At 39.8% G+C, this 27,894-nt stretch overlaps 2 protein-coding genes across 2 annotated transcripts in view; one reads left to right on the forward strand and one right to left on the reverse strand.

The window, feature by feature from the left end:
* Nucleotides 1–8,074, forward strand: part of slc15a4 (solute carrier family 15 member 4) — a 32,703-nt gene extending 24,629 nt beyond the window's left edge. Inside the window, exon 9 of the mRNA XM_061730759.1 lies at nucleotides 6,101–8,074. Coding sequence (XP_061586743.1) covers nucleotides 6,101–6,252 — 152 coding nt within the window. The 3' untranslated portion in view covers nucleotides 6,253–8,074. The remainder of the gene's footprint in view (nucleotides 1–6,100) is intronic.
* Nucleotides 8,075–16,267: 8,193 nt separating this feature from the next.
* Nucleotides 16,268–27,894, reverse strand: part of si:dkeyp-14d3.1 (transmembrane protein 132C) — a 206,683-nt gene continuing 195,056 nt past the window's right edge. The window contains exons 7-9 of the mRNA XM_061730761.1: nucleotides 25,501–25,774; nucleotides 20,842–21,033; nucleotides 16,268–18,448 (exon numbers count right to left, since the gene is read on the reverse strand). Coding sequence (XP_061586745.1) covers nucleotides 17,285–18,448; nucleotides 20,842–21,033; nucleotides 25,501–25,774 — 1,630 coding nt within the window. The 3' untranslated portion in view covers nucleotides 16,268–17,284. The remainder of the gene's footprint in view (nucleotides 18,449–20,841; nucleotides 21,034–25,500; nucleotides 25,775–27,894) is intronic.

Raw genomic sequence — 27,894 nt, forward strand, 5'->3', positions numbered from 1 at the left:
GATCAGTTCATTCATTTTAGAACCTAAATTTATATTGACAGGCCTACATGATCTGCACAAACTCACTTGCCGGTATATTCATCCACAAGTTTATATGACTGGAATATTAGATATTTGACCCGTATGTTGGAGCATCCGGTGTAATCACAAGCAAGTAATTTTCTAACCCGAAACAGTACTTGAATCTTTTTTTTTTTGCTTTGCCTCATCTTTTGCTTGGGAGTTGACTTTAAAAATGTCTTGCAAATATTTATGGGCTTCGTTCATTTATTTATTTTTTATATTTTTTTCTGAAAATTGGAACAAGGAAAACAGGGATTGCAATCAAATCATATCTCAATATAATCTTGTATGCAGCAAAATTACACATCAAATGTCATAAAGACAGTATTTTTCTTTTTCACATCCCCATTGTTGCTATTAAGCATCGTCACAGGGCCAAGTTTAGTCTAAAACAGTCACTAGCCACTTTATTGGGTCTATCTGTTCAAAAAGCCTGTTCAGCTTTCAGTATCTGATAAGCCAGCCATATGGTGGCAGCTCAGTGCATTCAGGCTTATAGACATGGTCAAAACTTGAAGCTCAGAGCATTAGTATATGGAATAAAGGTGATCTAAGTGACATTGGATTTGGTATGTTTGTTGGTGCCAGATGGGCTAAAATATCTTGTTAAATCCAGAGGTCAGAGGAAAATGGCCAGATTGGTTTGAGATGAGACGAGGCAACAGCAATTTAAATAATCTCCCTTATAACCAAGGAATGCCGACGTTTATCTGTAGTGCACAAAACATCAAACTCACCAAAAGTGTACAATAGATTGAGAAAATGCAGCCTGGTTGGACGAGTCTAAGTATCTTCTGCCTCGTATCAGCAGTTCAGAGTGCTGATGGTGGTGTAGTGATATTTTAAAGTTTTACCCAATGAAATGGCCAGCATGTTGCTGTAAATATTAGTTTTGTTTTTATCATCCAGACTTTGCTTTCATAGAACATATTTTATATCATGCTATAGATGCTACTGGCAAATATACATGTCAACATCTCCCCTTCTCTAATTTGTATACTGCATTAGTTCCTTTATGCTGGAAACACTGCTTTCTTTCTTAAGACTGCAGTAGTAGACTTTGTTTTTCTGTGAGCATACTGTAGGCAGTTACATTGCTAACTGTGATACATTTAGAGCAGTGTTTGGTTTAAAGTAGGTGTGTTTTAATCATAAATGTAGTATATGTGTACAGTTTACAGCCCATGTCTCTTTAGTCCTGTGGGAGGTGTTTCAGAAGTATAGGTTATCAACTCCTTCACTATATCCATCCTTTACAACCAGAAGAGCTTGAGAGCTGGGTTTACATTGCCAGCAATAAGTCTGACTCATTTATATAGCACTTTTCATTTTAAAAAAATGCAGCACAAAGTGCTTAACAGCAAAAAAAAACAAAAAAAGAAATCAATCGCACCCATCCTCCTTCCCCAATAACCCTAATCCCTATCAATAATACAACATAATCAAAGATTAAAAGAAATAAGAACATGTACAACATTGCTGGGCACAAAAGTGAGGGAACACTATCACAGTATCATAGAGAGCTGTCTGCATTGGGAGGCGGCTGCTACACCTGGGGGCCAGACTGCTTGGTAGGGGCCCACAATCCAACCCCAGGCAAGAAAAAGTGCCAAACACAACCTCTGTTAGAGTGTTTTCTCCCCACCACAACCCAGGGACCTTGGTCTATCACTCCAGCAACCAGAGTCAACAGCCCTCCCAATGCAGAGGACTCCCACTGATGAAACACTGGAGTTAAAAAAGTAAAATGTATGAAAAATATAAAAAATAAAGATACAAGAAATAAATTAATATAAAAAAATTGACAAATAATAGATAAAATATAGTAATAAATTGTGATAGAAATAGACAAATAAGTAAATTCATAAGATACTAGGGGTGTAACAATATATCGTGCCACGAAATTTCGCGATACAAAAATGTCACAATACGTGTCGTGGAGGTGACAAGGTGTATCGCGATATTGGGTTATTAATATTAATCTATTGTGTTTACTAGAAACGCGCATGCGACCGCGACCGGACTGCGCGGACCAAAATCTTCCTCCGCTCAGGAGAAACTAGTCCCGTTTTGCAGTTCCGTTTTGAGGTCTGAACCTTTACTTATGTAAGTCTGGTGTAGAGTTAAGCCTTACCTTATTAAATTAAACCTTTTTGGGGTCTTGAGTAGGATAAACACGGAGACAACTTCTGCTAAATTCCAGTGTACTTCAATGTCCGCTCAACAGCGTAGGATTTTAGAACATCAACACAGCACCTAGTGCTGTATCACTCCGCCCAATCTAAAACATATTAACAACTACAGATAAACTGACTAGTGTCATTATAGTCCCTGATTTACAGAATTTAAAGAATATATTTATAAAATAATGAACCCTGAATTAACAAAATAACCTTCTTAACAAAAATAAATCTCCTCTTACACTTATAAGGTGAGCATGAATCAATCTTTTTTATGATGTAAAATTGTATGTATTTATTTACTTGTATTTATTTATTTAATTTTAGTTGTTAAATTTCTGGAAAAGAAAAAGTAAAATCATACATGAGAGAAACTATTCAGTTTGTGGCAAAATATTTGTACTTGTATGAAACTGAAGATGCATAATGCAAACCTGACATTTGCTTTTAGTTCAGTTTGGGTAAAATGGTTGGCCTGGCTTTCTCTTTAAAACTTAAACAGTTATAAAGCATTACAAACTGTAACAATAAGGCAAACGCACAGCATTGTTTTGTATTTTGTGTCTTTCAAATAAAAGACAATTTTTTCCAGTCATATGTTCCTCATTCAAGGTTGTTAAAAAAATACTGCTATAATATCGTATCGTATCGTTATCGTGACCTCAATATCGTGTATCGTACCGTATCGTGAGATTAGTGTATCGTTACACCCCTATAAGATACTGGCAATATTTAACAGCAAAATCTGTCAAAAAACATGCCCCAAACAGAAAATCTGAGATGGATCTAAAACAGGGTTATATAAAAGGGGATATTAGTTAAAAGCCAGTTAGGACTTGAGCTTGTTTTTAAAACAAATTTTAAGAAGACCTGTGCCAGACGACCCAAGGGTCTCTGTGTGTGTGTTCATAAGGTAAAAGCAGATCAGTAAGATAAGAAAGGCACAAGACCATTAAGATTTTTAAAAACCATAAGAAGCTTAAAATCGATCCTGATTAGAGTGAAACTGATATAATGTGAGCTCCCTTTCTGGCCCTCGTCAAGACACAAGTCTGATGAAGCTGAAGGTGTGAAATGTTTTTCGGGGGGATGACCAGAATGCACAGCATAACGGTTATCAATGTGACTGGAGATAAAAGCATGCTTCAGCATCTCCATATTTGCCCGAGAGACAAATGGGTGGACTCTTGAGATGATAAAAACCTGTTTTAACCACATGCTTAATATGTGGAATAAAACCAAGCTCAGAGTCAAGAATAACACCCAGGTTCTTTACTTTAAAGGAGCATGAGGCTCCTTTTAAGAAATGAGACTCTCTAGCACCACCCTTCACCACGACGGCCGTTGGGGGTACTGCAGCCAACAGAGGTGTCCACAACAGAGGACACATTAGAGTTTATACCATAGCTTTAGAGTTTATACCATAGCTTATGAAAAGATCCAAAGTGTGTCATTGTTGTGAGTCGGCTGCATGACATGACCATGGAGTTGAGCAGGTCAATAAATTGTCTGTGTAGTCTGACTGCACATCTATGTGTAAGCTAAAATCTCCATATATGATAATCATATTATAGGAGGTCTATATTAATGATAAGAATTCAGATTATTCCTGAATAAAAGCTTGACACTTTTTAGGTGGTCTGTAAACTGCAATACATGCAATTGGAGGACTGCTGAAGACAAAGGCATGATATCCGAAGGTGTTGAACGAAGGCGGTGAACTGTTCAAATACAATTTGCTTAGCAGCAACTGGTGAAATTGGTCTAGTACCACCACCCTTCTTGCCCTTCGTAACAGAAAATTTAGAGCTAAAATCTGGTGGAGGGCCTCAGTACTGGTGCATCTGCGCCCAGCCATGTTAATGCTAGAAATAAACAATCTTTTTGCCTAAAATCAAAAATCAACAGGGAGCACACATAGTTAGGCATAGTTTAAAACATAGTTAGGCCATACAATTTTTTTTTTTTGTGTGTTATTGTTTCGTTTTTTGTTTTTTTTTTTATGGTGAAAAACCTTTCTGTTTTTTCCTATTTTTTTCCCCAATTGCAGTTGTCCAAAAGCACATTTGTTCCTTCTCCTCTTCCTTAGCCTATGCTGCTCTGCTTTGTTTACTACAGTATTGCTGAAAGTCCAACCCAAACATTGGCTGGCTTTTCTCATGCTTTGCTGTCATGTGGTTCAGTTTCTTAACTTTGAAAACTAGCCCACCAGATATCACTAAATGCGATACAATGAATCTCCTTAAAACTTTCAGACCAGACCAGGAGGACCACGTTAACACTGTACATTGTAAATAAAGGGGCTGTTAGCTTTCAATTCACAAATGTAATTGGATTGTGCTGTAGTTGAACAGGGAATTGGCCTCATATCCAATTAAAATCAAGTCTGCTTCTCTTTCGTGGCTCTTTATTCATTGCGACAACCTCACACTGAGAAGCTAAAAGGAGCTTTCCGAGCAAGACAGCTGATTGCTCCAGGGCATCACATTATTTCATTTGCAGATAATGCAGGTTGTAAGCTATAGGTATCTCTTTGCACTAGCACATCCACTGATGCATGAAGTGGAGTACAAAGTTTAATCTCCATTCCTTCGCATAAGTCACCATCAGCAGTCATTTAATCCTGTAATGTCTATGTGTCCATCAAACCAATAAAGAGCATCATCTCATGCAGTTGGATACAAAGTCAATTGCTCTCCTGCACATGGTCAAGAAGACAAAAGCTGTTCTAATACCAATACATCTTCTGTGAGGACAGTTGTATTGTTGTCAGCTTTGCCTCTCTTAAACTGCCTGGAGAGATGAAAACAGGATTTTTATTTTTCAGCTTTTCTTTTATTTTGTGGTTAAATGAGGCCAACTGTTCTATACAGCAAATGCTCATACACTTAGAGCCTGCTGTCCAAATTCTCAAAACCCAGATATTAAAAAGATTTAAGAGAATATCAACTAATACTGATATTATTTCCCTTTTTTTCATTCAGACCATTCAAACCGAAGGATTTGTTAAAAATAGACTTCTAAAACCAAAGGGATCCAACACTGTTCATTAAAGCCTTTTTGTTTCTCAGCCATTGAATAAGCTTGACTTTGCAATCATATTTATCAATATTTAAAAGAAAACGTTATGATAATTTGTGTGTGTCAAAAATGTCAAGGCACCATAAGCATTGAAAGGTATAAGCATATGTATGTTGCATCAGGCCATAATGTCTTAATGTTTGCAGAACTTGTGTGTATCCTTATTCTTGTCAAACTACAGAGCTTTAACAAGTCATGTTTTTGTGTCACAAACCACAGTGGAATCATCAGTTTATTTTTTTCCTCCTTTTTTTTTGCATCCTGATCCCACGAGGAAACGAAATGTGCTTTAATACAGATGAAAGACTCCCTGACGTGAATTACAGCTGAGGGCCTGCGCTGTTCTTCTTATTTTTTGATACTTAAGTCCCACTTCATCAATACAAGTCTTTTTGTTTTAAAACTGAAATGCAGGGTCGTTCTTTTTGACTTCCAGAAGGTTTCACTGCGGTGAAATGAGAAATAACAAGACCCCCCGCCCCGTTGCTGAATCCTGATTCCTCAGAGAATCCTGATGCTGCCATTCTCACTTCAACCCTGTTTACACAGCAACTTGTCACACTTGTGAGCTTGTGGCCATTCACTTTTGTCTTTGGTATCCTTTCATGATGATGAAAGTGCACCCCTGCTGTCCCTGTTTGAATATGTTGACACTTTTGTTCTGAGAGTTTGTATTTCTTTGGGTAACGTTTGCTGTTGTAACATTTATCAGTCTCAGAGCTTCATCTGAGGGCCCGTTTGTTCTGCTTAAGCTAAAATTGTGTGCCCTCTTACAGGTAACATCAACGACTGCTCTCTTCACTACTACTTCTTCCTCCTGGCGGGCATCCAAGGTGTGACCTTGCTGGTCTTCCTCATTGTCTCCGTCAAGTACGACAAGCAGAGGGGCAGAGCAGGAAGCCAGCGGCAAAGACACACCTTCTCTTGACCTCAGCACACATCCCAGTAACCCGCCATATCTCTCAGTGCCCAAAGATGCTGTTGAATAAGTACCACAACAGTGTACTTATTTTCCTTTCATTACAATGCACATATTTGTGTTTGTTTGAGCTTTTTAGTGTGAATTCATTCTCGTTTCTGATAACATTACTGGGTGACTGCGTTGGTACCATTTTGGAGACAGTTCAGAGATTCATCAAGGAGTCTTGTTTGACACATTTCTGCTGTCTTCCTCTCCTGTGGTGTGTTTAATTCTCGTGCCTTTCTTAGATCATTTGCACTTAACTTGAGGGGTGGTGCCATAAATATGTGATAGATTAACATTTTCTAATCACGAGGAAGGCTCACTTGTTTTTAATGTTAGTTTTAATATGTCCTTTGTCTCAAAGACATACTGTATATTTTTCTTTTATATTATACCTATCATTAACTTACAGTACAAACAATGAGCTTGTGGTTTTGCTAATCAGTTTTGTTATTCCAGAGTGATTCATTGGTACTTACAGTTTAAATTGTCTCTAATCTTGTATGTGTATCCTGGACACGGGGTATTTTTGTTTTGAATTCCAACATTATTTCATTCATCCTTTGGTGCTTCTAAAGAGCTTAAACTCTTTAAAAGCATATGGCATTGAACGGTGAATTGCTTCTAATGCAGGGGGTTAGGTTTATCTTGCAGTTTCCCAGAATGATTTCTGTTAAAGTTACGAAAAGAGCTGGACTTCTGTTTGAGGTAATTTCAAATGAACACACTTCGATTTCCTTTAAGTAAATCCTATATTCAGATGTAAGACTAAGAGAGGCAAATCTCCCATATTTGTTTTTCATTGCCTGTGATTACAGTGCACACTGCAAAGCCTCATAAATCCATCCCATAAGTCCATTTTAAATCCTCAGACAGCACTGTACACGAACAGTGTCAACAATATTCTCCATGGCTCCAATGAAGCTTCACTCCCTATTTTTTTCGTTTTAATGCTGCTCAAGCTGCAGAACTGCATGTCTTCATGACAAACAACAGTTTGGACAGTATCAGTTGGCTTTACTGCCTTTCAAAATTCTTGGATCATGTTACGAGGCTGAAATACAGAAATTAAAAATGTCTATATCAGTATTATCTGTATATTATCTGTATATTTCAAATATTCTAACAAAATTAATAGCAACTCTCTGTGTTATCGGAGCTTTGCAGCTTTGGCAGTTTTTTAAAAATGATTTTACAAATAAGCTTCACTTTTGTTGTATTTATAAGACTTTGATGCATTTGTTTTTTGCTTTTTACTCTAGAATAAGAAAGTGTGTGTGTCTGTGTTTGTGTGTGTGTGTGTGTGGGTGTGTGTGTGGTGGGGGTGGGAGATTGTGGAATGGGGGATGAATTCTTCAAACCTCAGATTAAGTCGAGCACAAGGTACTGAATTTTAATATAAGAAAACTCTCAGGGCTTAAGGAATACTGTCATGTGATAAACAGCAACTCTCCAGGAAATTTAAAATTGCCTTTGGGAGCTCAGAGCAGTGTTTATCTTTCGGTGTAAAATAAAAAAGTTACAGAGTATTTCTTCTCACTAATGTATTAAACAGCAGATTTTTAGCTTATGTTCATTTGATGGGATAATGCTAAATGCTTGTTTGTTTATTTCTTTTTAATTCAACTTTTGTATGTGACTTCTTTGCCATCTTGGTTATTATCAAGATTTATGGTATTTACTTTGCAATGATGTTCTGTTTTCAAAATGATAGAGAACTGGAACATTGTTTTGTTTTCATATTTGTGCCCATTAAAGAACGGTAAAGAACATGCTGTTAAAAACATGCAGCTGTTTAATCTCTGTTCTTGAAAGATGGTATCAACCTGTTGGACAAACACTATCACACATCAACTTTGCCATCAAAATCCAGCAGTTTCGGGCAACATGGCAACACTGATTATCAATCCCAGGATTTGCCTTGAAAGTCTGATTTCATGATTTGGGTCATGATTCCTTGGTCCTACTACAGACTCATTGTGCTGTAGAGTATCTTATTTATTAATGTTATACAATAAATAAATAAAACCAAATAATTTTTTTCTTACAGCCTAAAACAGGCTGCTAATTAAATGATGTAAAGCTTCATTTTTTTTATCCGGTTTTTTTCCCTCGCTGAGGCTTCTGCATCACGAGGCTCAGACAGCTGTTTCCTCTTCCGTTTGGCCAGACAGCCACACATCTGTGGCTGAGACAGCTTAACATTCAAAACTAAAGCACTACCTCCAGGTCATAATTCATGTGTGCCGGCTTGTTTCTCGTGTTCAGAGGAATTTTCGACAAATTGAAGCAGTAGAGGCAGAACTGCAAGGCGGTAATAATTCAATTCAATTCAATTCAATTTTATTTATATAGCGTGTAATACAACAGATGTTGTCTCTAGACGCTTTCCAGAGATCTAGAACATGAACATAAACATAAACCCCCGAGCAATTATTACATAAACAATGGCAGGTAAAAACTTCCATAGTGGGAGAAAAGCCTTAAGCCAAACAGTGGCAAGAAAAACTCCCCTTTAGGAGGGAAGAAACCTTGAGCAGGACCAGGCTCATAAGGGGGGACCCTCCTGCTGAAGGCCAGACTGGGGGAGTCGGGGACGTCAGCAGCACACAGCAGGCAGGTGGAAGCAGCAGCGGGATGACCGGGGGGGGGGGGGGCGCAGGCAGGCGGAAGCAGCAACGGGATGATCAAGGGGGGGGGGGGGGCATCAGCAGCAACAGCAGACATCCACGTAGGCAGGTGGAAGCAGCAACGGGATGACCGGGGATGGTGGGGGGGACCGGGACCGCAGGCCAGAACCCAGCTCCCGAGGCTCCGGCCTGCAAACATGCACAAAAGAGAAAAAAGGGGGGCCGGCACAAGAAACTAGAGGTACGATGGACAAAAACGATAGCTATGAGATATTTATAATAAATAAAAATGGAAATGGAGAAGAGAGGAAGTTTACACTACCTAGAGATTTACCAACACCAGCTAGAGGTTTACTAAACACTAACTATAGGCTTTACTAAACAGAAAGGTTTTAAGTTTAGTTTTAAAGGTGGAGGTGGTGTCAGCCTCCTTAACCCAGATTGGAAGTTGGTTCCATAGTAATGGTGCCTGATAGAAGAATGCCCACCCTCCAAATCTACATTTAGATACTCTAGGAACTACAAGTAAACCTGCACTCTGAGAGCGGAGAGCTCTGCCAGGAACATAAGGCACGATCAGGTCTTGTAAATACTGCGCAGCTAAGCCGTTTTGGGCTTGGATTCTGAATTTTACAGGTAGCGAATGGAGCGACGCTAACACTGGAGAGACGTGGTCTCTCCTGCTGATTCCTGTCAGTACTGTGCTGCTGCATTTTGGATCAGCTGGAGCCTATTCAGCAAATTACTTGGACATCCTGCTAACAACACATTACAGTAATCTAGTCTAGAAGATACAAACGCATGAACCATTTTTTTCTGCATCACTCTGCGAGAGGATTTTCCTAATTTTTGCAATATTAGGGAGATGGAAAAACGCTATTTTACAATATTAGGGAGATGGAAAAACGCTATTTTACAAACCTGATTAACATATGGTTTAAACGACAAATCCTGATCGAAAACAACACCAAGGTTTCACACAGTTGCACTGGAAGCCATCGCAACACCATCTAGTCCTTCCTAAGATGCTCTGGACAAAGAATGATAACCTCTGTTTTATCTGAATTTAGAAGCAAAAAATGTCTGGACACCCAGTCCTTGACTTCCCTAAGACATGCCTGAAGTTTAACTAACGGTTCTGTTTCATCCGGCTTCATAGACAAATAGAGCTGCGTATCATCAGCATAACAATGAAAGTGTATGCCGTGATTCTGGATTATACTTCCCAATGGCTGCATGCATAAACTGAACAAAATTGGCCCTAGCACTGAACCCTGCGGAACACCATAACAGACCCTTGACTGTTCGGAAGAAACCTCATGTACATGAACAAACTGGAACCTGTCAGATAGATATGATTTAAACCAACGTAGAGCTGTCCCTTTAATCCCAACAACATGCTCTAACCTGTGCAGTAAAATGCCATCAACAGTGTCAAAAGCAGCACTGAGGTCCAGTAGAACGAATATGGACACTAATCCCTTATCTGAGGCCATAAGGAGGTCATTCGTGACTCGAACCAGTGCTGTCTCTGTGCTATGATGCATTCTGAACCCTGACTGAAAGACTTCAAACAGATCATTTCTATACAAATAGTCACATAACTGGCTTGAAACTGCCTTTTCCAGAATTTTAGATACAAATGGAAGGTTGGAAATTGGCCTATAATTAGCTAAGGTGTCTGGGTCAAGAGAAGGTTTTTTAAGTAAAGGTTTAATTACTGCCACTTTGAAAACCTGCGGTACATATCCTAAGTTTAGGGATAGGTTGATTTGGTCTAGTATTGTCGTACCAATAAGAGAAAAAACATTTTTGAACGGTCGAGTCGGGATGGGGTCTAACATACATGTAGTTGACTTAGCTCTATTGACGAGTGAGGTCAGCTCAGGGAGGTCTATAGGATCAAAACAGTCTAGAGATAAGTCAGAGCCTAGGGAAGTCGCTAAAGCTGAAGAAACGCCCACAACCGGCTGGTTGATTTCTTCTCTAATTCTCGTGATTTTACTGTTAAAGAAGCTCATAAAGTCTTCACTACTGAGAGCTGCAGGAATGCACGGCTCAACAGAGTTGTGACTCTTTAACGGTCACAACTTAACGGTAACGGTAACGCACTACGCCAGGGACTCAGATCCTGCAGTGCCAGACGTTCCCCCTGCTTAAACCGGTACATGTCCAGGCCCATCTGAAGTTTGCTAGAGAGCATTTGGATGATGCAGAAGAGGATTGGGAGAATGTTATATGGTCAGATGAAATGGTCCAAATAGAACTATTTGGTGGAAACCCAACCTGTCGTGTTTGGAGGAGAAAGAAAGCTGAGTTGCATCCAAAGAACACCAAACCTACTGTGAAGCATGGAGGTGGAAACATCATCATGGGGATGTTTTTCTGCAAAGGAACCAGCACGACTGATCCATGTAAGGGAAAGAATGAATGGGGCCGTGTATCGTGAGATTTTGAGTGAAAACCTCCTTCCATCAGCAGGGCACTGAAGATGAAACGTGGTTGGGTCTTTCATCATGACAATGATCCCAAACCGTTCACCCAGGCAACGAAGGAGTGGCTTCGTAAGAAACATTTCAAGGTCCTGGAGTGGCCTAGCCAGTCTCCAGATCTCAACCCCATAGAAAATCTTTGGAGGGAGTTGAAAGTCTGTGTTGCCCAGCGACAGCTCCAAAACATCACTGCTCTAGAGATCTGCATGGAGGAATGAGCCAAAATACCAGCAACAGTGTTTGAAAACCTTGTGAAGACTTACAGAAAACATTGGATCTCTGTCATTGCCAACAAAGTGTAACAAAGTATTGAGATGAACTTTTGTTATTGACCAAATAGTTATGTTCCACTATAATTTGCAAATACATTATTTAAAAATCAGACAATATGATTTTCTGGTTGTTTTTTTTTATTTTGTCTATCATAGTTGAGATATACCTGTGATGAAAATGACAGGCCTCTCTTATCTTTTTAAGTGGGAGAACTTGCACAACTGGTGTCTGAATAAATACTTTTTTTCCCCACTGTATAAAAGAAACATCAATATCAAAGATTTTTTTTTTTGATTAATTATGTCTATGTGTGATACATTTTATTAACGGATAGCCCCTTGAGATGAATCATCTAATTTCGAGGGGGTCCAACATAAAACATACAACACAGTACAAAACAGTCACATACAACATACATAATAAATAAGGCTCTCACACACAAACTTATGTCACCTTACTACTTAAATAACCAGATTTGTCCAAGTTGCATTTCTGTACATGTTGAGGACTTTGTGAAGATTTTATATAATCAACAAACTGTTAAGCTATTTCTATGACTATTTATTTCTTACCTGAATAAAGAGCTCCTAGCAGATGCCTGTGAAGATGTTGCTTCTATAACTGAAGAATCACGAGGAAACATTGAAAAAGCTGATGACGGTACGTTTCGGAAAATAATGTAGCCGATAAATGGGTCCTCTAGCTAAGCGATCACTTTTACATGGGCTTATCAGGTTGTCAGATGTGTCTATGGAAGATATTATAAAAGTATACAAGACATAAGTGGCTCGGCTCGGCACTGATGTCGTTCTGATTAATACTCCTTGCTGACGATATGAGCTGCAGAAATGTATGTATCGCCTCCAATTCAGAATTTCTTTTTTTTTTTTCCCTGTCACTTGAAAGACTGTTTTCTGCAGGACTGAGCATGACACTCAGTTAGGGGTGTTCATTGAAGAGAGATCATCTGTGAAATGAGCAACCATAAACTGCTTCAACAGCACACATCCATCTGGACTTACAGGCTCAAGCTTGCGCATTACATGCAGCCTCTGTGCTTTACAGCATCCTGCTTGTACAGAATGAGACTTCACTCATGAAAAAACAGAACATGTATCAAGATGCATTTCCTCCAGCTATAGTGAGGATTGATACTCCTGCTAGTATTATCTTGGTACCATTCTGACCAATTATTGTTTTCTGGATGACAAAACTGACAAAAAATCCCACTACCTGTCTCAGAGCACTCACTGACATATTGCTCCATTCGACATTCTGCTTTAATATCTCTTGACAGCAAATATATCTGAATGACATGGTTGGATTTTGAAGTATTCATGTTGAAGGCCATCTTTGGCTTGTCCTTGTGAGAATTGAACTGTAGCTCTGTGAGCTCAACGATGCTATTGAAATAAACTGACTCTAAAAGCAATTTTCTGTAAATTTAACAGGGCACTTTTATCTGTTTCTAACTCTTGTTCAAATACATCATCACTGGGTGGATGTCTATTTTATGTTAATTTGAGTCGCACCAAAATAACACACAAAATAACAACATAATGGCACCAAAGTGAAACATGGAAGATATGTGAACCACTGAAATTAACAGATTTTCATAAAAAATTTTACACAAAATGTGATAAGATCCTCACGTAGGTCACAATAATAGATAAAAACAATATGCTTGAGCTGCTAACAGAAATAATTATAATTTGCCTTGCCTTCAGTGAACACAGCAGGGAAAAGTGAGTGAACTCTTCAAGGTAATAGTTAAACCTCCTTTGGCTGCAATGACTTCAAAGAGCAAGTTTATTTCTGTAGCACAATTCAATAAGAAGGTGATTCAAAGTGCAGGTATATACAACATTCAGGGGGATTTTCTGACCCGTTTTGAGGTCATTCCACATAGGGTCAAGTTTTGGCCTTTAACTCTGCCACTCCATATGCCAGATCCTGTGGATTTACTTTGATGCTTAGTAGAAGCTCCAGCTGCAGGACAGTCACCCTGACATTATTCTGTAAGGTACTTTGTGCAACATGGGAATACATTTTTCACTCAATGATGGCAAGTGAGCAAGGTCCTGGGTAGTGGGGAAAAAAATGCTCACCTCTCCATACTTTACTATTTAGGATGTTGGTATTCTGTGCACTGAAGTCCTCTCAATTCAATCAGTTTAGCACTGCCTCCTTTAACAGTTTAGTACTGACATCCATCAGACTACATTTTGACAGTTCTGATGGATAATTTACAAGAGAGCTTTTTATCACAGCCTCATACAAATCAACTACTCTTGATTTTATGTCTTCAGAGATCTCCTTTAGGTGATGAATGGATCATGTCAGCAGATGCTTATTATAACACCAAACCAAAACTGCCTGAGGGCATTTTATCAGTCAAAGTAGCTCTTTACCTTTATATCTCCAAGACTGTTTCATTGAAGTAATTTTCCGGCACTGTGGATGTTAAATGGGGGTGTTCAATAAAGACATCCATCCATCCATGCATCCATTCATCCATCCATCCATCATCTATACCCAGGTCTATCCAGGTCAGGGTCGCAGGGGTCAGCTGGATTCACTCAGCTCTCTTTGAGCAAAGTCCAGGGTTACATCCTGGACATGTCGCCAGTCCATCACATCCCATAAACACATGAGGAATCCTAATTGACCTTCCTTTACCAGCTCAAGCATATTGTGTTTGTCTTTTATTGTGACTCAAGATGATTCTTACATAGTTTATGTCAAATCAATGCTGAAATCCAACTCCTCCAAGGGTTTTATAACGTTTTTCTTGCCAATGTATGTGCACAACTTTTTTGTAGCTTTTGGATCATCATCTTCAGGTTACTTCTAACAACGTGGTGTTGTAAGCAGTAAATATGAAGGTTTTTAGAAAAGGGCCCTCTTTGTTTGTTTTTTTCGTTGTTTGGTGTGAAAAGGTGAGAGATTGTGTTTAAAGACACAGACTTTGCACTGGAGTGTTTTTATGAGCAATCCAGTCTCTGCGGCTTCATCTGCAAAAAAATCGGTAAGCCCAGAGTGTCAAGATAACCTTGTCAACTACTACTGTACTTTTTCTACGTCAGTGTGTTTGTGTGTGTTCAGCTGTTGTTAAACTATAAAATGAATTCAAAGAGGCAACATAAATCACGCAGCGAATAATAATTTAACAAAATTCAGAAAAAACAAGCCCGGGACATTAGGACCACAGGGAGCATAGCCAACCATTAGTAAGACTTTGCTGGTCTCACATCATCAGTTTAATTAAAAATCCATTTAAAATGAAGGCCTGTGGAGAGATCCCGCCCAACCTCTTAACGATTTCAGGGCAAAATAAAACAAAATCTTGAGTTGCCATGCTATTGAAATCGAAGTAAAATACACTCATTATACGTCATGTGCCAAATCCCAGTAGGTGAGAACTCTAAAACTAGAGGTCTGAGAGCTTTAAAATTGCCTTCACTGTCCTTCCTACCTGAAAAGGGTTGAAGCCACTTATGATGGTCCCGGAAAGAGTAGCAGAGATGTTTTAATCACACATTCGCCCCATCGATCATCACCCCCCTGTGGTTGACTGTTAAATTAGTCCCATACCAATACAAGAGGCAGGATTTCCTTGGTCTTTCCGGTTGGTAGGCTGAGTGCAGCAGTCCAGTCCCAGCAGCACATACAGTAAGTGGCCACACAGAAAGCCACTCACGAAGCGTGACCTCACAAGAAGAAAGACATTCAGAATAGTGGATACCCTGGGCATCTCTGCATGCAAATTGTATATAAGTGTATGTTGTGCTTGCATTGTTGCCAATAGTTAGTTTGACGAATAATAATAATCTTTATTTGTCAGTATACATCTAATGAAACACACTGAAATGATTCCTTTGCTTTTAACCCATCATTACAGTAGTTACAATAGGAGCAGTGAGGTTCCATGTTTCCAGTGTCCGGGAAGGAGTGGGTGGGGGTGGTGGGGGGGGTTACTTTTTATTACTATAAATCAGTCATTCTGCACCATAGCACAAAAGCTTTGCATGCAAACTCACTTTGCTTTTATATTATGATTGTTTGTCCTCACTGAGTCCCAAAGAATAAGAGCAAATTGTAAGTTTTGCTGATGGCTAGAGGTCTTCTCTGCAGCACCTCACACAAAGTTTTTTTGCTTGATGTGAAACCCCACACACACACACACACACACACACACACACACACACACACACACACACACACACACACACACACACACACACACACACACACACACACACACACACACACACACACACACACACACACACACACACACACACACACACACACACACACACACACACACACACACGACGAAGGAGGAAAGAAAAATGTCAGAAAACACTTTCAAACAATCCCGCTGTGAGGATAATAATATTCACTGAGCAAAAAACAATTTCTCAGTCCAATGCTTCTGTTTAGGAACTTTTTAGAGATTATAATTATTATTTGTGCAATTATCTCAATTATAAAAAAATCTCTTTCTAAAAAGAAAACATTCCCCAACTTGGTGGAAATGACTCATTTAGTATCCATACACACTGAAGTGGAAAGTTTACTGCTTTCTGTGGGACGGAGATCAACAAGACATGAACCCGGCATTTCACTCCAAGTTCACCAGCTTTAGAGTTGTGAGGGGATATCACATTGTGATGCTGTCAAACCATTTAGTTTCAAAGTTCCTTCACATGCCCATTGTCATGTCATCAGATTGTTCAAATAAACAAAATGAGTGTATTAAGTATCCACTGGCCAGCCTTGAGTGGGATTGGGTTTTGGCTTGTGGGTGAATCGCGTCTCCTAAAATACTCTTTGATTCAAAGCTGAATGTATGATTGGCTCCCGATGTTTATGCATCTCTCTCAGCTAAATTAAGGACCTGAATGAATGGCCTTAAGGTGCTGTAAGTCAATAAAAGCTAATACACACTTTTGACATTGTTGTGTATTCCTTAAATGTTATGAAAAATACAATATACAGAGCAACAATACAATGCTTTGGAGACTGTTCAGTATATACATAACAGGTTTTCTGCCTTGCTAAGGAGGATGAGAAGGATCCAGAACCTTGTGCCTTTTTTTTTCTTTTTCTTTTCCAAAGACATGCAGAATTTCCTTTTTGCTTACGTTAACCTTTCTGAAACTTCTACAGAATCGAGATCTGATGTAAGAAACTGCAATCCAAAATGTTACAAAACTCTCAAAGCCATTCAAGGTGCACACACATTTCTCAACATCTATATGATCATTTCACTACTTAAAAATCTGCCATCTTCATGTCATATGCATCTTGGACTCATTACTTGATACTAAACCCTGTAATAATAAAATTATAATAAAAAAGGTAATCATCCGACAAACAAAATGGCAAAGAATCAGCTGACATCTTCATATTTTTCATGAGTGATTCAGCAGTCATTTCTAGCGTTGTGTCAGTCTTCCTAAATGTAATGACCCTTTGGCAGTTTTGGGGGATTCTGTGGTAAATTCCCTCCTCTTACACCAAACATGGGCCTCCCGAGACCCACTTTCCTCTGGAAGGCATAAGGGTGAGTTCGTATCAAATGCACACAATACATTATGCCACCTCTTTTAAAGCACTGTCGTTTAACCTTTCCATGTAATTGCGCAATTCCTTACAGTCTCCCATCTGTACATCTTGGCAAACCCACTTAATGTCCTGGCTGTGGCTGCCAGTCAGTGTGTTGACCATGGGGTAGCTATTGTCCAAGGGAATAGTGGTGAACGTGGTAAACTTGACTCTCTTCCTCTTGGTGGTGGGTGAGTCACCTTTGCTGTCCCTTGCCGTGCAGACTGCATCCGTCGCCCGATGCACCTGGCTCTGCACGTTCCTCTGGACGGAGCCTCCGTTCAGCAGGTGGCTGCCTTCCTCCAGGCCGCTGCTGGAGTCCATCATGGAGGTCTGCTCCTCCTGCTGAGGTGAGAGGCTGATTTGGCTCTCCAGTAGCTCTGCCTCATTTCCTAACCACACCCAGTCATGGGCGTGGTTCATGTTCTCCTGGCTCTCGATGGAAAGCTCCTTGTGGCGGTATTTGAGGGTGTAAGAAATACAGTTAATCAGAAAGACCAGAATGGCGAGGCAGAAGACCCCTAACAGGGCGTACATGCCAATCTCCAGGTCAGTGAGTCCACGTGTAGACTGAGTGGGGTCATCGTCCCTATAACGGGGCAAATCCACCTGTGCAGGGAAGTCTGCAAAGTCAATGGGTATGTTTTGAGTACCATCATCTGAAAGTTTACCCCCATTAGGTCGGCGTATTATTGCACTTCTAGTAGTAGTTGCTCTCCTCAACACTCCATCCTCGACATCAGAGACAGAACTGCCATAGTACTGGGTGTCAAGTCCAGTCCTGTCCTGGGAAGAAGAGAGTCTGTCTTTGTTCTCAAAGTCCTCTCCATCCGGGCTGTAGTCGCTGATCCCTCCCTTTGAGCTATCGCTGTACCCAAACTTCACCCTGACATTACAGTTCCCTGCCGCTAGGATGCTGCGGCGCTTTAACTTTTGACAAACTTCGCAAACAGTCATTTCGACCCTCACCAGGAGGCCTTGACCCTCCGCCTCCGTGACGATGATGGGCCATTTCCACGAGGGGTCCTGTTGCACTGTCACCACTTCTTCATCGAGGGAGGTCGCCGTCAGGACGAACAGATCTGGATTGTAGAGGTCCAGCGGAGCAACGGAACCATCACTGAACTGGAGCCAGGCACTGATCAAGGCCTCCTGTGGAAATACGGACATGGGGCCACACACATACATGTAAAGGGAGACATAGAGAAAATAGACAACCCCTCCTTTAGTCACGCTACAGTCACAGCCTGGCCTCGCTGTTTAACTTATTTCTTTTCTTTGTCCCAATATACATTAATGCAAAGGGAAATCAATTTACTGACCAACTTTGGTCAACCTCCATGATAGCTAGCAATATGGCTATGTTTAACTTGTTAGAATTGGGTTTTTCTGGTTAACCTACTGCTCCAGACAGCAAAGCAACAAATACAGTTTTGGTTTATTTTGGAGCGATGTCGAGTGAACAGACTTATATTGCTGTACATTTTGGAAGTCCTCAACACTGCCGTTTTTTTTACTACTTTTCTCTGTTTTACCCTCTTCTAAGATCTTCCAGGTCAAAGCCCAGAGATGGGAACTGTGGGAACAGAGCACATGGACCAAGTCAGTCCAGTTGAAGGTTTATATGCAGGGACTAGCCTAGCTTCTAACCACGTTATCTGGGTGTGTGAATTTAGGTTTAGTTCGATTTCAGTCATACTAAGATGTTTTCACACAAATAGTTTGGAGCTATGATTTCAGCTGGACTAATGCAGTATTTGGAGTCGTTCTAGCATCCTGTCAACTTACTGAACAACACAAGACTTTATGATCTGACTTGGCATGGCAAAAGAAATGGGATATTACTATTTAAAACATTTCCAATCTGGTGCAAAACAACCTCATTTCATAAACAAACTCTAAAAACCAACATGTGTACTGCTTTTATGCTTTAGATTTTACAACTTGTCTAAAAACATCTTACAGTAGTTTCCGGTGGAGTTTGATTGCACAATGAGGATTTGATTCCGACGTTCCAACGCTCCCCAACCCTGGACATGGAGCATATTTTGAGCTTTCTGCTTGTAAGATAAAATCGTATAAAGCCGTGGCAAGTTGTGTGGTTTTGCTAACTTGATGGCTATTTTCTCTGAGCTAAAAATGATACTGATTAAGAGATGGGTGGAGAAGATAAAATAGAAACATTTAACATTGTTCATGCAGTTAAGGATTAGTCATATACTTGCTCTTAAAGCCGCCTTCTTCTGATGTTTCACAATTCAGCTTTTGCAGTAATGTTGCAGTTGTACAAATCCTCAAAGGGGTATGAGGAGCACCCTCTGTGGTCTGTAAATGCTCCCTAATTACTGCTGCCAGAGTACCTAACATTGCAGCGCTGCATGCTTATCTTCACACTGGACATAAAGAGATGGGGAAGATAAATGACAGTCGCATCATTCTTCGGTTCGAAGATATAATGGTGAGGACCAGGGATCTCATGAGAGGACTAGATAGGTGGATCAAAGCGGCCAGTTCAGTGTTGTCTCGGCAAATTAGAGATGGAAGCAAGCATGATAGAACAACCGGGTTTTGAGTATAAGTCACGTTTTGTGCAGTTGCTGTGAATTTGCATCCGCATGCTCTGAGATTATGCTTCCACTTCTATTTGTTGCCCACAGTAAAGCGTTCTTCGTTCCACTGTGGCTCTGAACCCTCTGAGTTAAGGCTGTTAACTCAGTATGGAACAAACGCAGACGTGCGTATGTGAGTACACGCACGGTCATGCTTTCTTTCCTCATGCAGTCTGGAAGTCTGGTACAGCTTTAGTTTTGGAAAACACAGTATCCAAGCAGAATGCACATTTGGAACCCATGGATACAGTACGCGCATTTGATTAAATTAAAAATACTGGAGCTAATGATCACTGTGTGAAACAAATTAACGTTATTCTTCGTGTTAATCAGACATGCCCAAGTGGTGTGCAAATAATCCGTTATTTTGTTTGACAGTTATTACGCCAAACCCAGCATTCACCTTCTTATGTTTGATACTTTTCATTAATTATCATTATCATTTTTTAAGGACACTTTGGATTATGTTGTGTACAAAATGCATAAGTCATAAGTCGTAGCTGTAGCTGATTAGAAAACAGATAAACATGCTGATTTTAGCTTCCTATTGACTTAGGTCGTATTGAGCATCATAAAATTGTATCAAGTAACAAGAAAAAAAAATCTATTAATTATGAAATACAAAGAAAAGCAAAGACCTACCAGACATTTGGAATGTTTCACTTCTAACTGCACTTTTCAACATTAACCTCTCTACAGGTCTACCTTTTTTTGGACCCTGCATATGTTTCTCTTTATTTCTTTCTTTAATTGAATCCCTACTGAATGTCAGGGTCTCTAGCTGTTCTGTAGCTTGGTTGTTGTTTTTCACTTGTGAGTCACTTCGCATAAAAACAACTGTAACTAAAATAATTTTAGAGATTGTCAACACAATTTAAAAAAAGTGTTAATTTTCTTGATTGATATTCTTACAGAAGTGGACCACAGAGTGCTGACCTGCTTGGGGCTCTGCAGAACCTCCTGTGTGGTGGTTGTGGCTAAGACGGCTCTGTTGCTTCCCGGACTTAGCTGAAGACTCATGGAGAGGCCCGTAACCAGCTGGACCCCCAACTCTGTGATGGTCACCTTGTCATCCACCACTGTGACAGTCTTTTCTGCCAAGATCGTGTCTGACAATGGAGACAACACCTGGATGACAGAACAAGCAAAACACAGAACAAAAATAGGAGAATATTTAGGCCTTTTTTTTGCAAAAAAAGGTTAATAATCTGATAGTTTGACAGTTTCCCACCCCAAAAATAATTACTAAGTAGAAACCTGTACATTTTGATAAAGTATTTACACTGTGCTACACTACAGTAGTGATTTAAAGCACTGTGCAGCCTGTTAATGACAGGTTTTTCATTTCCTGCTCAAAACACTCAGATGAAGAGGTCTTTCCCAGGAGAAATCAGCAACCATTGCAAGCATACTGTAGCTGAATAAAGAAAAAGAGCAATACATATAAAAGCCTGATCAAGGGAAAATCTGCAGAAATAAGCCACCACTGGTCATATTGCTTGATTGACATTGCATGATTTCTGTCGAGCAGAATGCAAAAACATCACATCTGTGCACATTTTGGCTGTGAAGTTGAACCAGACATGAAGGAAGCGGATTACCATGAGTTCAGGGTGATTTAGGAAAGTGCCTTTCCAAGTGTTTCATCTTACATAAAAGGTGCACAGAGTCTGTGCTATATGCAAAACAATGCCCAAAACCTCTTTTTTAAATTTTATTTTATCTCTTTCTCAGCCCTGATAGATCAAACAATGACTCAGTCTGTCTGGTTTTGTGCAGGTAAAAATCAATTCCCTTTGATTAAGACTGGAAAATCCACACAGGAACCCCAAAACAGAAGCCAGAAGTCTAACTTTACATAAGATAAAGTGTTCCCTTCATGCATATGCTTATAGGCCTCTCTCTATTCATCAGTCAATGTGACATATAGGTCCGTCAGAGCTGACAGGCTTTCAAACCCATCGTGTTTTCCGGTTTGTGCTTGTTTTGTGAGAGGTTGTGAGAGTCTACACTGCTGATTCTCAGTCATTCAGGTCACGGTAACTCTCAAAAGGTTTGAAACAAGGCAACTGGACTTCTTCTGGTTCCTGAAGACGCTTCATCTTCATGAATGCGTGCTCACTGCACAGATGAAGTTTAGATTGAGATCCGTACAATGGATGAATGAGTGAAAAATTTAAGTTGGATCGGGAGAGGGAGAATGACAAGCAGCTTAACTATTTTTGGACCAAAACAACAGTACTCATTATGCAGTAGTCAACATTTAAAGTCGATCAAAACCTTTCATCAAAGTTGTCTAGAGACAAGAACGGATATTGTTCAAAGTTCATGCATAACATGTACGCGTGTTTTTGATCCACTTCTTATTCTTGCTTGAGGAGAGCATCTACATGTGAAATGAACAAATCTATTAGATGTGAAATCACAATAATGATGTAGGAAGCACTAGAGCTGAAAAAAAAAACATTGAAACTATCCTCAGGTGCCAAAATAAAGCAGATTATTAAATGGGTTAAATCATTGGTTCCCATACTTTTTCTGGTAGGCCCCACTTTGGTTTATCAGAATATTCTCCTCTGTCACTACTCTGTTATAAAAGTAGCATGTCCCTCAATTTGGGAACCACTGGGTTAAATGGTCACCTGGAGTTGGCTCAGAAGATGCCTGCAGTTCAAAAGCCCAACTTTTCAGCAGAGAATGCACATTTATAAAACTTGACAGCAAAAGTATTTTATCATCTATTGTTAATAAGACAATTTATGTTAAGTGTCTGGACTTGCATGCTGTCTTCAGGTTCTCACTTATATCCCTTCCTTGTTTTTCACTTTTTGCTGCACAAGCCAATATTTTTTCCATGTCTTATGACAGGCAAGCTAATTTTGGATTCTAGAGACGGCTCTGAATTGTTAAAACTGGGCCTGCAACACCACTTCGGCATCATAACATCCCATACATTTCAAAAAGGCTCTCAGCCAATGATGGTGTGTAAACACAGTCTCTCACAACCATTAAAACCATTACCCTCCAAAGGCATCCACTGCTTTTCATACATACAGGGGTAGACTTGGAGGGACTTGTGTGGTGGCGGGAGTCATTCCGGAGAGGTCAGGGGTAATATATTATATATCAGAGCGTAATAGTATTCCCAACAAAAACTTGACATTTTGTATTGCTTGGAGATGTGTCTCCCAGAATAACAAAGACTCTGCATTTGGCTCAGCACATCCGCATTGTTTGCTCACACACAGAAAGCTAGCGCTGCAGAATCAGCTGAATGACAACAGCATTGTTAGTAAGAGCATTGTGTTTTTAGCCTTGCTTGTTTACTCTCAAACACACACTTACCAATTTGGCTCTGTGACCATGTCTGTTGGCAGTTCAGTGAACCAGCAGGACCTCTACATTGACTGCAACTAATAGAGTTGAAGACTTAATTAAATTAAATCTGAATCAGCTGACATATAGGCTGAAAATAAGTAATCGTCGAGCATTTGGTTCAGCCATGTGAAATTGCAATCATGCGTCAGAAAATCCAAATGAGTAACTAGATGTAAGGTCAAGACGTAATCTTTGAAATTTGGAGAGGGTACTGATCTTACCTGCAGCTGATGCTAAAGTTTACTAAAGTCAGTTAAATGAAGGCAACGGCCATTAGTGTATTAAGTGAGCGTTTAAGAGCAGATTTCAAGAGGTGTATTGAGATGTCATTCTCATCTCATTTGCCAAAGAACACAGGTTCTATTTAATAGCTATCTTGTTTTTTTTTTTATCTTTGTCACTTTGCCAGAATTGTGGCAATCTGCTCTTTTCATTTTCTTTGTTGATGTTCATCTTGTTAAATATACAAATGCATGACTACCAGCAGCCAGCTGTACAAGATATATAACCAAACCGTTATCTTTGTAGCCTATAGGAGCCAGTCTTAATGGTCTGCATGGGCTTTACATAGGATCCCCTGCTGCACCTTTTAATTGATTTCTCAGTTTCAAAGGAGCTACTATAACATCTTGATGCTTTTCTTTTTTACGATTCTATCTCACATTTAACATGAAAATACTTTGGTACACAGAGGAGGTCTCGGTTGACTGTCTATAAATTCCTGTGAGCACCTTGTCCTCACACCACACACAGCTTCTCTCATGCGGCAGATATTTCTCCTCATCCTTGTCCTTTCTTTCATATCTTTGACACCTATGAAGGTAAACATTACAAGCCTATATAGATACACTATTCAAAAAGACTTGGTTTTGCCATTTCAACTTACACTTTTTATCACAGCGGTTGTTAGCCTGGAAGTTGCACTTTATAAGTCTGCATATAAAGGAACCACTGCGGATGGTTTCTAAGGGAGCTTTCAGACCTGTGGTCCGTTTGTTTTGTTCCGATTCAGGGGCTAAATCGATACGGTTGTTTCGTTTTTTGTTTGTGGCGTTTGTGTTCACAAGGCAACCACTGTAGCGGTTTAAAGCTGTTAACAAATGCCATGCGCGAACCAGCTGTTCTCTGATTGGTCAGAAATGAACGCGGAAGGAGTTTCCTCTTCCGTACCTCAGGAAAAACAACAATGGTTATAATCTTTTTCACAGGGCGCAAAGCGCAGGGCGCAAAGCGCAGGCCGCCGCTGGCGATCCCATTTATTGTGTATGTGCTACCGGCGCAAAAGCGGACCGCTCTGCCGCCGAGCTACGAGAGGGCGCCTGCCGCGGCGTCTGCACCGCGCCTGCCTGCCCGAATTGAACATTTTTTAATTTCACTGTGCCGCGCTGTGACAACATCTCGGCACGTCCAATATGAGAGAAGGGAAAGGAGAGAAAGTTGTGTCTAATAGGAGAGAAGGTGGTGGAGGCTGCGCCGACTCTTCTCCTTGAGCCGCGGTCGCACATACACAATGAATGGAGTTGTGTCGGTTGCTGTGTCGATTATGTTCACACTGCAAACAAACCGCTCCAGGTCTGGAATGGAAGCGAGCCGACACCACCTCTCCACTAGGCGATCTCGGCTCGCTTGTTTTGTGCCACATCTGAGCGCGATTGTTGTGTTCATATACTGTATACCAAACGAACCAATCTTTAGGGGGAAACGCTCCCTGTTTCGGAACAACTGCTCCAAACGGGACAGGTGTGAAAGCACCCTAAGATGCTGTTTAGGACTGTATCAGAACTTTGTTGTTCAAAGTTTTAACAATAATTCTGTTATCACTTATGATACCCTGAAGATTCATATGATTTAAAAGGCCATAAAAATGTAAAGTTTTGGACCGAATTGAATGCAAGCACAAAAAAATGGTCAAAAATAACGTCTAACCGACTACACATAGTATGCCTTTGTTTTCTCCCACAAAAAAATTGGCAAAGGATCGAGGATTTATTTACACTTGTAAATCCTAAGAGTGGCTTGCATTCATATTTTTTTTTTGCCTCAGGCATTTCTGGAAATAGACTGCTTCCTTTCATTTTAGGAAATCACTTTGCAAATAAATGTAATGTATTCAACCAAACTTGTTCTGCAACATTAATGAAACATGTCAACATAAATTGTGTTCATGCAGTTAATTGTCTTCATGCACTGTTGCTTTAAGTGAATCATGTGGTGTACCTGAATTGCTGTTATCCCCATGTCCAGTCCAACCAGAATCCTTTTGTCTAATAGCTGTGCAACGTGCGGCTTGTCTACTTTCAAGAAGTCCCACACAATCTCTGTGACATCCACCTGCCAGTCAGTCCCCAGCATGAAGCTGGTTTGTCCCCGAAGATCAGCTGACTCAGCTACAAAGTGGGTCAGGACTTTGACCATGGCATGCTGGTACTGCAGAGTGCAGCTCCGCCCTCGTCTGTCTTCGTCATCCTCATCCTCGCTGTCCCGTGTGGACCTGACCAGAACAAAAAAACAAACAAACAAAAACACTGATGTGCAAATTGGGAACAAACTGTTTTGTGAAGTTGTGGTGTTGCTCAATCCATCACATCATATTATATATATATATATATATATATATATATATATATATATATATATATATATATATATATATATATATATATATATATATATATATATATATATATATATATATATGTATGCCAGATATACAGTGTATGACATTAAAAGTGGAATTGAGTGCATCTGGTGGTTGCTACTTCAACACATACATTACTACATACTACATACATAGGCTACTCTTGACGGGTTTTTAGCAATATTCTAGCTTTAACTTATCTCAAACACACACACGAATCTAACTCATAGAGTAACATTTACCGACGAAGATCAAGTTATGATGAAAAGCTGTTGATGATACCAGTAAGAGCAGATAAATCCAGTGAATGGCCATCATTTTTCCTTCTCAGTGTATCTCCCTCACCATTTTGGAACACCCGGTCTGAATTGTAAATGTGCTCCCGCCTCCTTACTGCTTTATTTAATAGCTTCCCTGATTGCTCTGTTGCTAGCAAATCAAGTTTTATTACTTTTAGCAACAAATCAGCCAAAACAGGCACAACTCGTTCTTACCAGGAAAATTGCCTCGAGTTTGACAAACTGGGTTTAAACGGATACGATACGATCAAGTTTTTCTTTATTTTGACTACAACAAACACTTTTATAAAACAACAAATAATACACCCTGAGATGTTGAGAAGCCAACAATTGAATTGCTGATGTGGAAGAATGGATGTTGTTACACACAGGCAGTTAGTCAACTCGCAAACAGAAGAGGGGGCTTGTCAACACGACTATTAACCATCCACGTGTTCGACTTGTATCCACTTTTTTGTCAAGTCATTGTCATTTGTTCCACTGTCTTTTTCATTTCTTCCTCCTGCACATAGCCAGAAGTAAAGGTTGTGATAGATATAAAGGGAAGAGGGAAATAAATTAATCTCTTAAACTGTTTTTCTTGCGGTTATCCGCCCTGCTTGTCTCTTTCTGTCGGAATCCCCTGAGAAATCTGACTGCTTGCTAAGCCACGGGAATAAATATGTTAGCTGCAGGCTCTAGAGAAAAGCCAAGAGTACAGGGAGATTTGAAGTTAAGAGCTTAAAAGCTTTGCTGGCAGGAGTGATTTTTGCATGCAACTGAATGACAGTCATTAACCCAAAAAATGCATGGAGGGAGTATTGTCATTTGAAGTTTTTATTTTAAATATTTTTAAGTATTTAAAAGTATTTTTAGAAACACTTCTGACAAGGGCATTGGCCTTTTGATTATTATCATGGATTAAAAAAGTTAATTTTACTATATGTAGTTTTTTCTTAGCTTTTTCTTTGTCTTTATTGCTGACATTTCTTATTTATAAGTGCTTCTTAATATAGACAAACCTTCCAACAACATAACCCATAAGATATATAGATTGATCAGATTGAAAGAAAAAAGAAAGTTAAAACAAAGTCTCAAATGTTGTGATTGGTCGTACTCACATGGCCAACCTGGTCATCCCACCGTGTATCCAGACTAGAACAAAACAACTCAGCTTTGGGAATAAGGTCATTGACAAGGTCATTGTCATTTTGGGAGCATACAAGACAAGGGTGATGAACTGTTTGCATGTTAATAGTTACTGTATGCTTTTACGTTTGTAACACTTCATTCTGTATGAATATAATTCCCAGAAATTCTGGTCAGATTTTAATTTCCAAATTCCACAGAGACTAACTGAAGGAAAACCTTTGCATTAACACAAACACACGTGTTTAATCTGTAAATGTGGCAGCAGGTGTAGGCCCACAGGAAGCCTGGGAATAACTGGGAGATTAACCTTCCTGATGTTATTGAGAAAATACTTTTTTAGAGAGTTCACCAAAAAAATAAGTAAATCCAAAACTTCCAAAAAAAATCATTATGATGACCCAATAAGACTTTGGGGATTGCTTAAGGAACCTAAGGCAGCAAAGTATGAAGGAAATGTCTCTGGAGATTTATATGTAGACACTCCCAAAGGTGTGAAATCCAGGGGTCTTGTAGCTTGGTAGAAAAATGACTTGTGTGGGGGGC

This window comes from Cololabis saira, chromosome 9, assembly GCF_033807715.1.
Source record: "Cololabis saira isolate AMF1-May2022 chromosome 9, fColSai1.1, whole genome shotgun sequence".
NCBI lineage: Eukaryota > Metazoa > Chordata > Actinopteri > Beloniformes > Belonidae > Cololabis > Cololabis saira.